Here is a 16,753-nt window from a genome sequence, read left to right on the forward strand (position 1 = left end):
AAAAGAGACCAACCCACCCCTGGCTACACCCTCCTTTCAGGGAGTTGTAGAGAGTGATGAGGTCTCCCCTGAGTCGCCTCTTCTCCAGGCTGAACAGCCCCAGCTCCCTCAGCGTCTCCTCATAGGGTCTGTGCTCGAGTCCCTTCACCAGCTTGGTTGCTCTCCTTTGGACCTGTTCCAGGACCTCGATATCCTTCCTAAACTGGGGGGCCCAGAACTGGACACAGGACTCGAGGTGTGGCCTCACCAGGGCCGCGTACAGGGGCAGAATCACTTCCTTGGTAACACTAATTACTCAACTTTGTACTTGCCTCTCTAAACACGGAGCTTTGCTCCTGGAAAGAAGACAGCTAAGGAAGCAAAAGGAAACGCACACGTGCCAGAAATCCCAACCAGATGGTAGGAACTATGTTAATTTTGTTTTCTGTGATATTATCAGTGAGCAATAGCTTACTTCAATGTCACTCTGGAAAATAAAGGTCACCTCAGGAAAGATAATGGTGAGAACTCCACAGTATTAGGAGATTGGTCACAAAAGCTCATTTTCTTGAGAAAATCCTCCCCAAGCAGGCTGATGTATTTAAAGCAGCGAGGTGACAGCTTGCGATAAAAGAAATTGATGCAGTCAGTGAATTCCCAGTAACTGTAGAGCATTTGTAGACTGCAGAGTGGTGCAGGCTTCTCAGAGCAGCTAATTGCTGCTTTTCTTTTCACTTGGTTACAGCACAGACCTGAAGCAGCTGGTTCAAGCTGGCTCTGAACCGCCCTACACCAGCACTGGGTCTGTTCTGCCTGCTTCAATGGGGCAACAACCAGCTGCCCCTTTTGGCATGTCTTTCCTCCTTTTTTTATCCACTGCTCTCAAGATCTCTTGTTCTCCATCTCCAGGGAGAGACAGAGAGTCTTTTGGCAATGTCAGCAAAAGGAAAAACATTTTTTTAAGCGTAAAAAGTCAATCTGAGATGGATATCATGCTGCAAAACATCACCCTAAGTGATTAAAAATTTAGTGTAATAAGTGGAGACAGGATCTGAGAACAGAAAATATTGAATAAGCTCAAATATAGGCAGTCCTGCCAATTCTGGTTAAAATATATGAAGGTCAGAAAATTACACTGTCTGAATAAAAGCTTTGCAGCACACCCACCCTAGGTAAAGTGCCAGAAGAGTTCCATATCCCTCTGCTGCACTGTAACTGAGGTAACCAGCAGGCTACAAGTAGCCTGTTCAAGTGTGGGCAATAGCTGGGACACCTGCTTTCTGTGGAGGTGGTGAGAAATGCAGTGGTGGAGACTTGATTTAATTACTTCTTTGCATGCAGGAGGAACAACAGGAACCCTATGGAAGCACACTGAGGTGTAGATGGCAGGCAAGGACAGCTGGTAAGGTTTAGCCTCAAGAAAAAGTTGGCGGAGTGCTTCAGGCATGTGAAAGGCTTGCATGTACTCATGCTGCTGGAGCCTTAGCACTCAGGGAAACAGGACTTTATAGGCAACTTATAGGCAAATAGGACTTTTAATTTATGAGGGAACAAATGCTCCACTTTTTTTGTAAACCTCTTTGTATTAAACTTTTCTTCTCCCTATGGAAAGAACTTTCAGAAGACTTGATTTTTACTAACTCCTTGAGTGAGACTATTGTTATTGTCTTTGGTCAAATTTCTTTATTTTTTCTGGATTCTAATTTTATTTTCTTCTCAGTTACACAATAAATCTATTCCTGGATCCAATTTATGCCCTCGATCTTTGGTTTCTCTGAGTACCTCTTTGTGCAGAGTAAATCTGTGTAGTAAGATATTTTTAGAACATTAATGTACAGTATCCTGAGAAAGAAGATGCATGAACTGAGCACCAAGCAATTGTATAATGTTTCTCAACGTGAAAATTATTGGCTTGTTTAGAGCTACTTTGGACAGTACCTTCTCAGAGGTCTGACAGAAAAAATCTACTCTCCGTTAGATACAAAACTCCAAATGAAACCCAAAGTGTAGATGCAGCTTGTCATATAGAAAATCCACAGGTAAATACATATCTATCCAAGCCAAATCCTGCCTAAGTGAGGGTGCAGCTCATCACACATTTAGAATCATCTGTGAACTGCATATTGTATAACCCCAAAACCAGTTCTGCTAGCAGGGAAGTAGAACAAAGAACACGAACTGATAGAGCAAAAGATAAGAGTATACTAATTAGAGAAGAATCTCACTCATCTCAGGCACTCAGACACATTCCAGATGAAAAGTCTCTCCCAATGGCAGCAGCAGTCACAAAGCAGCTGCGGTGTGTGCAGCAGAGATTCACAGAGTAAGCAAGCAAATCTGAGCCAGATACTGAATCTCAGTGAAATCAGCAGGCAAACACAAAGAGCAGCTTTCAAAGACATATTGTGACTTTCAGCCTGAGGCTGCAGTCTGGCATCTTAGCCTGAGGTGTGGCTTACAAAGATGAGAGGGCCAAGCCTGGTGCTTGTTCCCTTGTGCAGCACCCGGTGTGTGTGTGGCAGAACAGGGTGGGGACCCTGAATTTGTAGCATTACACTGGCTTACAGGAAAAAAATGCACCCAGCTTTTTTGTTACTCACTCCCCACCCAAAAGTCTTGAACACACCATATCTTACGAATGGCTTTGCTTCCCCATGAGAAGGAGCTGCAGAGTCAACTGTGTGAATTATGAGTCAAACCTCAGAAGTTACCTATGACAAGCACTCCACAGATAGACAAATCCTACTTATTAACTGTTAGAACAAAAAAGAACAGGTAGGCAGCTCTAAGAAGAAAATCCATGGCAGTTTCTTTTCACCCAGACAGCAATATCTGTAATACAGACCTCTGTTCTCTTTTGTTTGTCTGTGTGAGAGAGAACACTGTTGTGCTTTATTTGTTTCCTTCTGTTGCAATATTGGGCCCTATCAAAGACAGTTATGGGAGTTACCCAGCTGCAGGTGTTGTCCATTTCCAGCCTCTGTAATAAAGAACCCTATTTATGACTCCTACGGCCAGGATTTCCTTCTTTACCACATGAAGTCTACTAGATGAATGGTGGACAGCCCTGCAAGAACAGCACTATGTTAATCTAAAGAAGAAATATTACTGCTATTTACTACCTCAGTGTTAATTTTGTTTTACCCCTTTTTTCTACACAGAAGCATTTTGTCTATTGCAAGCAAACCCATAGGATTTATTGGCATTATATGGATGTGAAGCTATCACACATATCCCTTAGTTTTACTGAAAAAAAATCTGCTCAGAGGGAATAATTGCTATTTAGTTTTGTTAAGTTAGTCTTGTAGAATGGCATTAATTTAATCAAGACTGATTGCTTTTATAAGTCAGAATGTTCTTCATTATCACCACCACAGGTTAAGGAAATACGTTTCTCACTGTCCAATTAATGTCAGACATTTGATACCATTAGCAACAATTCTTTAGCTTTGATTTGGATTAATTACTGGTGAAAAAGACTTCCATAATGTCATGTTAGTAAAAAGAAGACAGAAAGTAAGCCATGCTTGAGGAAATGGTCTCCTCTCCTCCTGTTTCTTCTTCTGAAGTGACAGTCAACTGTTGGTATGAAAAAAAAGGCTTTATAACTATGGTCTAAGCTCTGCATTTGAGACATCTCAGTAGGGTCTGATTCCCAGGGTAGGATTTACAAGTCTTTCAGGGGTACCTCACATCCACAGTTATTAATCTCACTAGCTTTTTGTCAGATCAAGCTAACTTCAGTGTTCAAATTGTTTGAAGTAAGTGAAGCTCCTCCTGATATGTCCTGCATGGTCTCTGTGGTCTGATGGGAAGATAAGTGTGCCAGCAGGATCCTGAGAGTGCTTTTCCAAGGGACCACTGGAAACATGGCCTGAGGCCCATGCTAACCCATCAGTGGTGGCAGCAGCCAGCTCCCAGCTCCCATCCCTTCTGGGCCCTTCAGTTTCTCCCTTTTCTCAGAGGGGCTCATGCCTGGAGAGGTGATGGGACTGTTGGTAGTGACTCCTGAGGAAAAGATGAAAGCTTGTGTGAAGGAGCTGGTGGCTGCTCTAAGCTGTTCCTTTGGCATCTTCCCTACGTGGGGTTCCCAAGCTCCAGAAAGGACTGCAGCTGGGAGCAGGAGCTCTGGCCTCATAGGAATATATGACCATGGAACAAAGTGCTGTTTGCCATAATTTTGAATTTCTTCCCAATGCCTAGCATGAGCGTTGCTCTCTTGAGTTGGTGCTATGCCGTATGGGATTGGACTTTGGTTAAAGAGCCACGTACTGCTAAGGTGCTGTATACATTAAATATTAACCATTCTCTCTTTATGAACGCTTATCTGAACATTAAAGCAAAATGTTTTGGAGCTCTCCTTGACAAATCAGCAGCTGGAGAGCAATTGGCAGCTAAAACATGTTGTGAAAAGAAAGCTATAATCACTTCTTCAAGCTCTGGAAGAGAATATACCAGCCTCTATATTGCAAAACTCCCTTAACTTTGTTTCTTTTCCTTCTGGTAAAAACCAAGCTGTCAGGTACAGATTGCTTCTAATGAGGCATATGGTACATGCACAGGAGTTTCAGCATGCCTCTCAATAATTTATATTGACTTAAAACAAAGAGACTTCAAAGCTTTTGCTGCATTTGCAGACTCCTCTAAGTTAGCTTCATCCACCCTTGTTTTCCTTCATTCTGTTCCACATTCCACAGACTCCCTTGGATCTTTCTGAAATGTGAATACTTGGAGAAAAAACTATGAGAAGTATATATATGCTGCTCCTGTTCCACTTAAACTCACTCTTATTTCCTGAATCTCAAAAATAGCATTCCACTCATATTTATAGTTTTTTAAGTGGGTTTTTACCTCCAGACATTAAGATTGTCTAATTTTGGAACTGAGTACTTCAAGCAAGATTTACAGTTTACATCCAAGGCTTTATGAACTGTAAATGTCTGTAACTTTACCACTCTGAAATGTGCCATGCTTCTGCATTCAAGCATAAATAGCACTAAATATAACTGCATAAATGAGGAGTCTGAAACTTCAGGAACACTAGAATCCTAATTAGAATGTCATAGTTTTACACTCGCTTTTTTGAACTCATACTTTAAAAGGAGATAGTCACTTTTAAAGGAAATTCAAGTTCTCTACCAGAAAAAGAACATCTATATTTTAGTGAGCTAACATTGTAGGGGGCAAAAAAAAAGTTTTTCCATGTTTAGGCAATGTTTTCATCTAGGGCCTGGTGAGTCAAATTGCCTTTTTAGTTTACAGGCCTGACAGACAGTCCAGAGGGGGGCATAGGTCTAAGGAAATGAAAATCAGAAAGCAGATGCTAGCCCTCAGCTCTTTATAGTGAGGACCTATTAATACTGAGCTCTGCAGAAATAGGGAATGAGCTCTGAACCAACTTAAGCATTAGAGCTACACAGGTTCTGGAGCAGGGTATGTATCACCAGGACTAAATAACTCTCCTTGCCAAGAACACCTGGCTACCACATCTAAAACTACTTCGGTATTCCAGTGTGTTGAGGCTGGATGTGTGTGGAGCAGTGAAGGTTTCCATGTAAAGAAACTTGGCTCCCTTTGTTGAGTGTTAATGTTTTCCCATCACACAGTCTCAATTTCTCTGTAGGTGAGAGATAACAGCACCCATTTTGCAAAGCTGTTTCAGGAATGAATATGTGTGGAGTGCTCTGAAGATAAAAAGAGCTACTTTGCATTTGGCTTAGATAACAAAACCTTTGAAAGCAGTGGTGGCTTCACAGAAGCATTTTCTTTTTAAGTATGTAGGACTTTGAGATTGGTGGTGTTTGTATGCAGTTCATTTATATAGATTCTAATTTTACATTTTGCATGGCTGAAGTTGAGTCACAGTTGGGTTACAAAAGCACTTGCCAGTCATACCATTAAGCTGCACAAGATGCTCCATCTATGCCCACAGTCCTATCACCTGCTCCACACAGGTGAATGCCCAACATCCAGATGGAGCCCACTAAAATCTACAGTGCTTGGCTTACACCCAGGGATCTCTTAAAATCAAATTTCAAAGGAATTAACTGAATGGCAGGTCCATTCATTTGGGTTAATGCAAGTTTCCCAACCAACTGTGAATGACATGGGTGAAAACTCCTCTGATTCTAAACTAACATCCCTAGTCTGGGTTCTGATGGTGGCATCCATGTAGCTATGAAGGACAGGTGTCACTTTATTTTAGGGCATTAGCAAGCTGTATTGCTATAGGAAGAGCTACCTTGAGATCAAAATTGAGCCATGTGAGTTTACAGAAGTCATCTACCTCTGACAGAGGTATCTTACCACTATAGCAAAGTCACTTAGTTGCACAGGGGGATAGAAAGCTTCTGTGCTGTAAAAACCAGTAGCTCTTTTTCTCCTGTGATCTTAAGGCCTTTCCTGTCTCTTTGAGAGGAAAAAAATACTGAGGGGCCAAGACAAGCCCCGCATTCGGAATTTGGTCTTCAAGGAAGCTCTGTACTCATTTAGCTTTCTCTATTATATTCCTAATCTGAGTATATAGCCTGGTTTAATGCCTTTACCAATACAAAGCACTGAACAGCAAAAATCAATTACCTCAACAGAGCTAATCAACAAGACTACAAGCCTGCCCAGGATGAATTAATTTCAGTGGTCACAACTGTCTCATCATTTTTTTCCAGTTTCCTGATAACTCACTCAAGGGAGATGACAGGGCCTCTTCTCACAACCCCCCTCATATGAAACTTTCTCACAAGCAACATTTTCTTAATCATGTATATAACAATAATTTAAACTTCTTTTTTTTCTCTAAAACCAGCCACAAACCTTAATTCTGAAGTTAAATACCTCCAATATGGTAGAAGAGATTTTCTAAATAGTAATGAGGGAAATACATTGTTCTAGTCAAGGAGTCATTCTTGCAAAGGTCAATATTTTTTACCGGGTTATTAAACTTCTGCTGAGTTGTCAGAGTATTGAGCCTTATTTTTGTGCAAAGTTAGCAATTTCTTCTTTCATTCAGGCAACCACTCAAACCTTCCACTGAGAGGAAAGCAGTTGTGACTCTGCCTTTAGCATACATAAGTAGATGAGAGCTGGCTTTACTCCAAATATTTTTTCCCAAGATGTACATGACTATTATTATCTATTTTATCTTCATTTTCCCCCCTTATTTTGCTCTCTATATAAAATCTTCTCTTCTATTTTTGTCATTCCCAGACTGCTACAAGATATGGATGTCAGGCCCTCTTTGATATGACTCTCTTCATAATTATTACTGGTCTCATAGAATCTAGGTTTCAATATTGTTCAAAACTGACCAGTAATTTTTTGTGTTCAACCTGAGTTACTAGTGTCTTATCAGTGTCTTATGGTGTTAAGAGAATCAAACTATGGCTCCTGCTGCCTTTAGGAATAACTGGGAGTTCTCTGCATTTCTCCAAGCATATCTGCAGAATTTACCAAGGGAGGAATACAGAAAGACTTGCAGTGACAGTCACAGTAAACTTTTGCTTTGGGATTGTTTCCACTATCATCTGGTGTATCTTTATGGAAAAACAAATAATTCATTGTCAGAAATTACCTCCTGCTCCAGAACAAGGGGTAACACTGCTTCTCAAGGGAGATATTACACAAGCACTTTTATTGGAAACAAAATAAATATTTTTTTGGAGGTTGTGGTTTGTTGTTCCTTAACTCAGACTATTTTAGTGACTTTATTCATACCACTGTCTCTCAGAGAGCTGCACTCGACCAGCTGAAGGGGTGATACAGAGGAAGGGGAAGCAGCAATGTGGGTTAGAAGTTTCTCAAAGCAACTTTGCCATGAGAACGTTCACAAAAGGGGCAATCCCCTGTGAAACTGCTGTAAAAAGATATGCTGAGGAAGAAAAGTCTGCTTTCTCCTTTTTTTTTTTTAATTCTCAGTTACTCTTTTAATTTAAAATCAAAGGGGAAGAACACACACAGCAATGCCATTTTCAAAGGCACTTCTGCAATGAATGCAGATAAGCTGGGAGACGTCTCCCTCCCAGAGAAAGAGGAAGGAAAGAGAGAAGTGGGAAGAACTTAGATAAGTAACAGCTCATGAACTGCATTTCTGTCACCATGCACAAACCCTGTTATTATTCCAAGTACCTTGCCAGCCAGCCAGAACCAAAGCCAGCCTTCCAGTAGTTCCCATTGAGTCAAACATCACAGGAGGCTTGCAGGCACAATCCTTCCTCCAGGCTCTTCCTGTTCCATTTCTAAAAGCTTTGCTACTCCTCAGGCATCCTGCCAGCAGTCAGGCTGACTGGGAGAGCTGCAGCAGTCACTTGCCTGCCAGGGCCATGCTACTGGACCACTGCAGGACTGGCTGCTGGGGCAGATTTTTGCCCCCCAGACTGCCAAAGCCAGGCTCTTCCACAAGGGAAAATGATGTTTCTTTGTAGTGAAATGAGGCAACCAGGTGCCACTAATTGCCAGGGAGTGAGCATGAGCTTGTGTCAAGCCCACCTGTGCCTGATTAGGGTGTTGTGCTGTATTTGTGTGCACAACACAATTAGCTTGTGTTTGGAAGCTCACCTTTTATTGGCCCCCTGGTCCTGCTCATGTGCAGTGGGGACCCACCCTAATCAGGCACAGGTGGGCTTGACACAAGCTCATGCTCACTCCCTGGCAATTAGTGGCACCTGGTTGCCTCATTTCACTACATTTCTTACATTAAAAAGCAGGTATGGTGCACTCAGCTGTAATCAGCACTCTCAAGTCAATTTTATGCTGACTTCACCTCTCCCTTTGCTTCCACATCCCCTGAGGGTGAAGATTTGAATGTTAAGAAGCATTCCAGGACTGACACTCTATGCAGATGCTGCAGCATTTCAGGGATTACTCAGATCTGTTGGAAACACAGCACAGGGAATCCCTATTAGGATCTGCCTCAATCTCAGAAAATTCATATCCTCTTTTCTTTTAATGCTGCTTTGTCTTCTCAATTTTCTGTCTCATGCCTTTCAAACATACAATTATGAATTAAGAACTAAATAAATGTACAATTCTAAGTCAAGCCAACACACTGCAAACTGATGGAGATAGAAGTAGACCAGACAGCATAACATTAAATGAACAAAAATGGCCAGTTTATTCACTGGAACAGTTATGCATTACACTGTAATTTTAATTGGAACATAAAGATGTAAGAATCAGTATATTGGCTTCTTTTAATTATTTTCTTCAGCACTAGAGTGTTTTTCCCAACCATTTGACTGCATGATCATATTACACATGTACAAGCACAGATTGTATGAATCCCTCACAAGGCATTAATCTAGGATTGTCTACAAGGACAAGGAGGAGGTAACATGGGAATTACTTCAATTTTAAAAACAAATGATACATTTTTGGAAACAAGAATTATTTAACTTTTTTGCTTTTAGCATAAAGTAGCAACAAGAAGATTTTCCAATATCCAGTCTTTAGCAAATGAACATATATATTCTTTTAAATTCTTCACCACCTAGAAACACTCCATCATTTAACCCCAAGAAGGCAGAACAACATAATATCAATTCAACATATGAGTAGCTGAGTTATTACAGCAGTAAACATACAGTATACAAATTTGTGTTTGTCACAAAGTCCACCAATGTTAAAACTCTTTTGAAAGGAACACAGCAATCTGTATGGTTTGTTAGATACAGAACATCATGCAAATGGAAACATTCAATAGATTACAAAAGTCACAAAACGTCATGGGTGGTTTTTTTGTTTTTTGGTTTTTTTTGTTTACAAAGGATCAAGTTAATGAACCCTTTAACAAACCACAGGGCTAAAAATCAGCAGGGCAATAACTAATAAAATGGACTTAATTTACCCACTGGCATAGCACACATAGCCATATCTGTGAACAGAAATAAAACCCACAAACAAACAAACAAGCCAGTAAAACTTAGATAACTCTCATTTCTTTTTCATAGCTACTTAGCTAGCAAACCAGTCTACTTGAACCTTTTAGCAATCTCTTGTGTTTATTGATTCCCAAAATATTTGTGAAATCAAGTAAACATATACTCAATAAAAACTGCTTAACTCAGATTACTAATGCTGAGGAAAAAACATACACTCTTTTTCACTCTTTCTTTTACAGCAAATCAGGATAATTAAAAGAAATACAGAGTTTTGCAGTGAGACATTTTTGAAACATAAGGCCCTATCACCCAGAGTCTGCCTGCACATTAACTCCAGTCATGGAATCTAGAAGTTTTTCTTCACCTTTTGTCAGTTTTTCATTTGGTTGCCACTAGATTTCATGAAGGGGTCTTTGAAGAGCTGCACATGAAACATATTAAAATCCAATAGAGATTTAAGCCATGCACCTCAGAAAGAAAGACACAGACTCTCCATGATAGTCCTCTTACCTTTCCAGCAGGAGGCATATGCAGATCACACAAGAAATAAGAATTTTCTAGCAAAGTTTTGGATATTGAAAAGCTACACAATGTTAAGAATCTCATGCATGCATTTTACATTGCATATTTAGGTGCATTTGTGCCTGAAGGCAAAAGGCAATTGCTTTTTTGTATCCTTTGCTTAATTATACTAAAAAACACACCCCATAATGGCTTAAAAAAAGGTCCGAATATTGTACAACGTTTTCAGACTCACTGCACACACAGCAAAGGAAAACTGAAGAAAACTGATGACTGAGATTTTTAGAGAGATAACTAGAGCAATTATCAGACTTCAAAGGTAAAACATCAGTGTCTGCCCTTCTCAAATAAAAATTTCAGAAGTACAAAAGAAGTAATTTTACGAGAACCTCAGTGGATACACATCTTTCACCAAAAGAAGGAACAGACCTCAGAAAGGCTGATAGAATCTATCAGCCTTATGATGATGATAAACCCAGCTATAGTAGAACTGGTAGCACAACTACTGACTTTGGTATTGCACTCTGAATGATAAAGTTGGTATCAAAATCAGGACCAGGCTCATAGGCGTTATTCCCAGTGTGATGAGGACTGGGTCATACTTTGCTAACAGCTGACTTAATTATTTTCAACATAATTATAATGAGCAGCCTTCTTAGGCGAGATCCTATTCCATAAATGAGGTTATATTTCATAATGTAATCTCCTATCTGTTCACAAGTAAATATGGCAAGTGGCTTAAACAAGTTCACAATCTTTTAAATTAAAAAATAAACTGAAAGTCACCTTGGCATTAAAAACTTGCAGAGCTACCTTAAAGTTTCATCCTAAGAACCCTACTGAACAGCTACAGTTACCTTAATTTAGTGTGAAAAATGTGGATGGAGAAAGCACAGATGCCAGCCTGTCAATCAGATCAATCAGAAAGAAAATCACTATTGCCTTCATCTAGAATGCAGAAATATCTATATGATTAGCATGAATAATGGTAATGTTTCCTCTTTTGTAAAAGTTTCATTGGTCTTCTGACTGATAGAAAATACATCTTCCATATTATTACATTTCAAACTGTATTTATTAATATTTTTCTGCCCTTATATTTATTTCTTTTTTCCCCCACATATTTCCTATAAACTGAATTTCCATACGTGGATCATTTCCCTGAACAAGGAATATGTTTTCACTAAATCAGAAAATAAAACCCCAAACCAAAAAGGCCCCAGAACTGAATAGACCATTCCAAATCCAAAGAAATTTCAAGGTCACCATAGACAACAAAAGCTGCATTTGAGATGTAAAAGGGGGTGCAAGTTTTGACTTGTTTTTTTACTGTGTAGGATACATTTCAACCTTTCTGAGTATACTTAACTGCTATAAAATACATGTAACCATTTTTCTTCATCTTTAAAAATCAGAATATATACCAACACATCAAAATTTGTTTGCAACCCTTAAAGAACAGGCTTTTGTTTCTGGTTTTTGTCTGTATGCAAATATTTTCTACAAAAAACTCTCACAAAGGTGTATGTTATCAATCACTACATAATAAAGGACAATTTATCATCTCACGTTCAGGATACATATTTTATTTTGTACTGGTTAACTGACAATAGTTGTCCCAGAGACCTACACAGTTTTATAACCTACAATGCAATAACTACAGTCATTTGTACATTTAAGTTTTGTTTCTAGTTCTCTTACATTTCCAACACAAGTTTGATTACATATAAAAAATGTAAATTGAAAACTTAGAAATTAAGAACTTAAAGCTTAAGAGAATAAAAAATTTAATAAACCTATTTATTTCTATAAAACGGGGCTACAATTTCTATACCATTGGATGCTGTTTCGTAACTCTTAACCCACATGGACATACCAGTACAATTTTTCAGTTTCCCAAAGTTGCTCTGCAGATCACAACTGGAAACTGATATGCTTCTTCACAACTGGTCTGATACAATATTTTTTTCCACTACATTCACATCTGTATAGAAAAGAAATGTCTTACACTGAGTCTTTGTTCAACTAAATTTTCAGGGAAAATGTGATTAGAATATGAAAATAGGAAAAACTATTCCAAGTGCAGCCAAGTGCAGTTCTTATTACAAGTAACTGTATTCAAAGTACAATCCAAATCCTTTTTTCTTTTTCTCAATGCACAGTAACTGGCATTGCTGGACACAGCTGTGGCCACTGTATGATATTCATACACCAGTCTGACAGGTAAGGAATTCTGAGATGCTTTTTGAAGAGGCTTTTGCCTTAGACAAGATGTTAGTTTTCAAAAAATAAAAATCAAAATCACAGCTAATCTCAGTGTCAGACATTCTGATAGAGTTGAACAAGGTTTCACTCTTCTATGACATTACAAGACATAGGTTAAGTATGATATTGAATAGTGATGTAAATGTATACAAGAAGAACCATGCAAACTGCATGGAAACCCAAGACGAAACACTGCTGAGTGTTGTCTGTTTGATCTGATCAGAATTGGATAGCAGTTTATTCCTATTTTCTCCACCTCTGACTCTGAATGTTTTGTTACAATAGCTCAGCTGCTTTGCCAAGGTTACAGGACATACACTGTTGATGACATAGAGTATTTCTATTTACAGCACCTTCGTTAACTGGTACTATGGTAATAATGATTTGTTTAGGCACACTGAGTGGTCACTGATTCTTTCCTCTGCTGATGTTTTGTGTATTGTAACATTTGGTAAGCACTGTTGCTAACACAAGACTGACCTCTTTTTCTCAGATTCAGGCAGAATATAAAAGAATTATTCCAGCCACACTTACAGCGATTTTTTTTCCCCACCTGTTCTGTACCTTAGGCTTGTACTGTGTTTCCCGCTTGTAGGTCATACATATGCTGCAGAGAAGGAACAAAGATGTGGAAATATCTAAGCCTTCCTTCTGTAAATAAATTAAGGCCACCTGACAAAGCAAGGAGTCTGATAGTGACCAACAAGTCAGCAGGCAGGCATCACAGCAGACTTTGTTTCCTAGCTGATGACCAGACGGGAAGCTCATAGATGCTGAACCAAAAGCCCCTACTCATCCACTTGCCTTGCTGTCAGGTACTGTGCAAAATAAACTCCTCTATCCTTGGTTTTTTTTTTTTTTCTGAAACTTACTACTTTTCAAGAAGAAACCCAGATGTTTTCAGCTTTTACAGGAAAGAATCTTTAACTAGGAACACTGTGCACTGTTGCGATAGAGTCTGTGTAGTGTAGATCACCTGAGTATTTGTCATAAACTGACATGAGCTAAGGTTCTGTGTCTGTTGATTTTTGGCAAGGAAAAAAATGCACTACAGTAAAGTCCCACTAACTCTGATCCACACCATTACCCCTACCTGCATGAGTGCTTTTCACCACAGAATACTTCACACAATATGCATACAACTTTGCCATTCAAACGAGCCTTTCACATAAGGCCTTGAGCTAATATCCTGAATATGGGAGTGGAAAGAGAATGGTTTTGATTAGCACACAGCATTTTACCTATTTTAGATTTTCTTTCTCAGATACCAAGTAGGAAGTAACCCCAAAAAACAGCACCAATTCATCTGCTTGTCTGAAATGCAAAAGTATAATTACAATGCAAGCAAACAACTGAAAACAAATCAATACATCATCCTTTAATCTCCTTCTTAGGCTTAATAATTATCTTTTAGTGAAGAGACAGACCAAAATCAGAAGCTAGTGTACTAGGAATTAAAAACCCAAGTGTATAAACAATATCAGTGCAGCAGCCAAATATACAGTCATTGCTAACATTCCAATCCAACCCATTTCCAACATTTTTGTGCAATAAAAATTGGCCATGTGCTGGCCAATGTAACAAGCCTCTTAATATTAACACAGTCATTCTTCACTTAAGCTAGTTCTGCTTTTTTTTTAAGAACAAAATCAATTAAATATTACTCTCACAAAAAAAAATTAAGAAATTGTATTTTATAAACACAAAATTCTGGTGCAAATAAAGTAAGAAATAAATATCACACCCTTAATGAAAAAAAGGAAATTGAACTGATTCCTATGGCTGAACTGAGAGGATGTGAGGGTAGGATTTTTGTAACATAGTTTCTTTAAACATTGGCTTAAGTCTCTCATTATTTCAGAGGTAAAGCCAAGCAGCTGGGAGGAACATTTCTTGTTTTTTTTTTTTTTGTCAAGATGTTAAATTTCACTACACTTCAGTTGTGACAGCAAAGTTTGAATACAATCAGAGGAACCATAAAAAGTCTTCTTGATAAGTTGGGCTCTGTGCTTTGTGTTCTTCTTCTCAACCTTCCCTCAGTCACCAGAGCAGGGGATATGAATCCAGACTTGTCAATGAAGCAACAAAGCAGGATTGTCCACCAACTTGCTGGGAACAACCCCAACCTTTGTTGCATGAGCTCCACTCTGTTTGCATTTTCTCTTACGTTGCATATGAAGATTAAGGGTAAGGAGGAGGCTTAGAGAGACAGTTGAGAGGGGCACACTGAGAGCTGGAATGTGGCTGCTCTTCTGGAAGAGCATTAGGACTGAAAATTAAAAAGAAAAGAGAAAAAGGGCTTAAAATACATGGGAAACCTTTTATGTGCATGTAAATAGTACAGGGCTGGAAAGAAACTTCCAAAGGGCATTAAAACCCATTTCTAAATCTGTATCTTTAGGTACACAGTATAGATGAAGAAAATCCTCAGTGCACACACATTAAATGACACTTGGATGCATACATGAAATGCCATGGATCTCCTCCTTGCCAGTTCACATATGCAATTGCTGTTTGCATCCACTCATGAAAAATGCTGTGTGGAGAGATGAATGCATGTGCAAAGTGGGGAGGCAAATATGCAGGACAAAATACAGGTGCCATCTTTATGTGAGCATTAAAAATTTTCTCTATGCAACTGGTTAATTTTTTTTTAATGAAGGACAGTGCCAGGTTTCATCACTTTGTGAAAACATGACCTCTTACTGAACGTGACCTATCTACTAGCACATTCTTACCAACACAGTGTAACCTTCCTCATCAGGCCACATGAGCATCACGTATTTTTTGTAATCAACACTTCCAGAGGGTGGGATTTTTGTGTTTTGTTTTCTTTTGATTTTGTGCCTTGAATCCTCTTGAATTGCCATATAGTTTTGTTACTTAACTGTTTTTCATGTACAATTCAACTGATAACAGCATTCACCCCTTAATACTCTAAATGTGCATTTATAGTAGTGCCATGTTGTGCAGAGAGGTCTGAGCAGCAAAAACAAGTGGGGCTGGAGCAGCAGCCTAACAGTGGCAGCTAACACAAATATGTCCCACTTCCTGGGACATATTCCTGGGGGAAGAAATCAGGGTGCTCCTGCAAAAAATAGCTTCAGCTGCTCAGATTTGCTCATCTAAAGGCAGCTCAGCAGTCTCCCCTACACTGCAGCAGGCAATTCGGACACAGCTTAACTGAGTCCCCAGATGTGACCTTTCCTGTTTTAAAAGGGTGAATTTCAGCTCATCTTGCTGATACCCTGCTAAGTGAAAGCCATGAAAATTTCAAGGAAAGCATGTGGCAAAACAAGATGTCAAAAGAGAATGCAGGAGAATGCGATTTATTTTAAAACCCCCAGAAAAAAGTTCTCTCATGTATCTGGGAAGAGTTTTTTCCTGATGCTTCAACTGCTCTAAAGCCTTGAAATTATTCCAAGCTCAACAGTGTGATATATGATGAAACACAATCATTTTTATTCCTATCTTCAGGAAAATTTGCCTTTTCCATTTTCCTTCTTTAGAAACCATGCTGTCAGGTATTATCTCTGCAGCACAGGCTATTGGGGTGTTGGCAGAAGGAATGCAATTAGTCTATTGCTGGAAATAAATCAATTTGAAATGCCAGAGGTATTAAAAAATCTGCCACTGGAAATGCCAGTGGAAAATGACTGTATTTCCACATACAGCATTTACTTAGGGAAACAGAAAAATGACATTGTGCTTGCTTGAAGACAAACAAATGTGCATCATCACCATTAAGAAAACAGATGGCAATGTCCACACTTTCAAATCAGAAGAGCCTAGTAGACTATGACCCAAATTCCATAGGTATTGCAGTTCTGCAGGAGCTACAGTCCTTGCACATCTGGTCTTATTTAAATATCATAGATTTGCATGTCTTAAGTTAGATTTTGTTTCCCATTAATTCTCCTGAAGATGAGTTTCCTGATTGCAAAGTGGCTGGTGAGAGTGGGTTACAGAAGTTCAGGACTTCACAAGTTTTGTGTTCAGCTGTCTGAATATGTCACCCCTAAAGTGTTTAATGATATAGATTATGTAGTTTACATATATTAGTGTAATCCTGAGTACCTAGGAGTAAATATTTAGCCTAAAATCTTTCTTCAAGC

The 16,753-nt window shown here is 39.1% G+C and overlaps 1 protein-coding gene across 4 annotated transcripts in view; it reads right to left on the reverse strand.

The window, feature by feature from the left end:
- Positions 1 to 14,639: 14,639 nt before the first annotated feature.
- Positions 14,640 to 16,753, reverse strand: part of BICD1 (BICD cargo adaptor 1) — a 160,047-nt gene continuing 157,933 nt past the window's right edge. For 3 of the 4 annotated variants that reach the window (XM_030453175.1, XM_030453158.1, XM_030453167.1), the window contains one exon: positions 14,768 to 14,907. In XM_030453175.1, coding sequence (XP_030309035.1) covers positions 14,820 to 14,907 — 88 coding nt within the window. In that variant the 3' untranslated portion in view covers positions 14,768 to 14,819. Of the gene's footprint in view, positions 14,908 to 16,753 lie in introns of all 4 variants that reach the window. The other variant, XM_030453150.1, reaches the window with a different exon arrangement.

The sequence above is a fragment of the Calypte anna genome, chromosome 1 (assembly GCF_003957555.1).
Source record: "Calypte anna isolate BGI_N300 chromosome 1, bCalAnn1_v1.p, whole genome shotgun sequence".
Classification (NCBI taxonomy): Eukaryota; Metazoa; Chordata; class Aves; order Apodiformes; family Trochilidae; genus Calypte; species Calypte anna.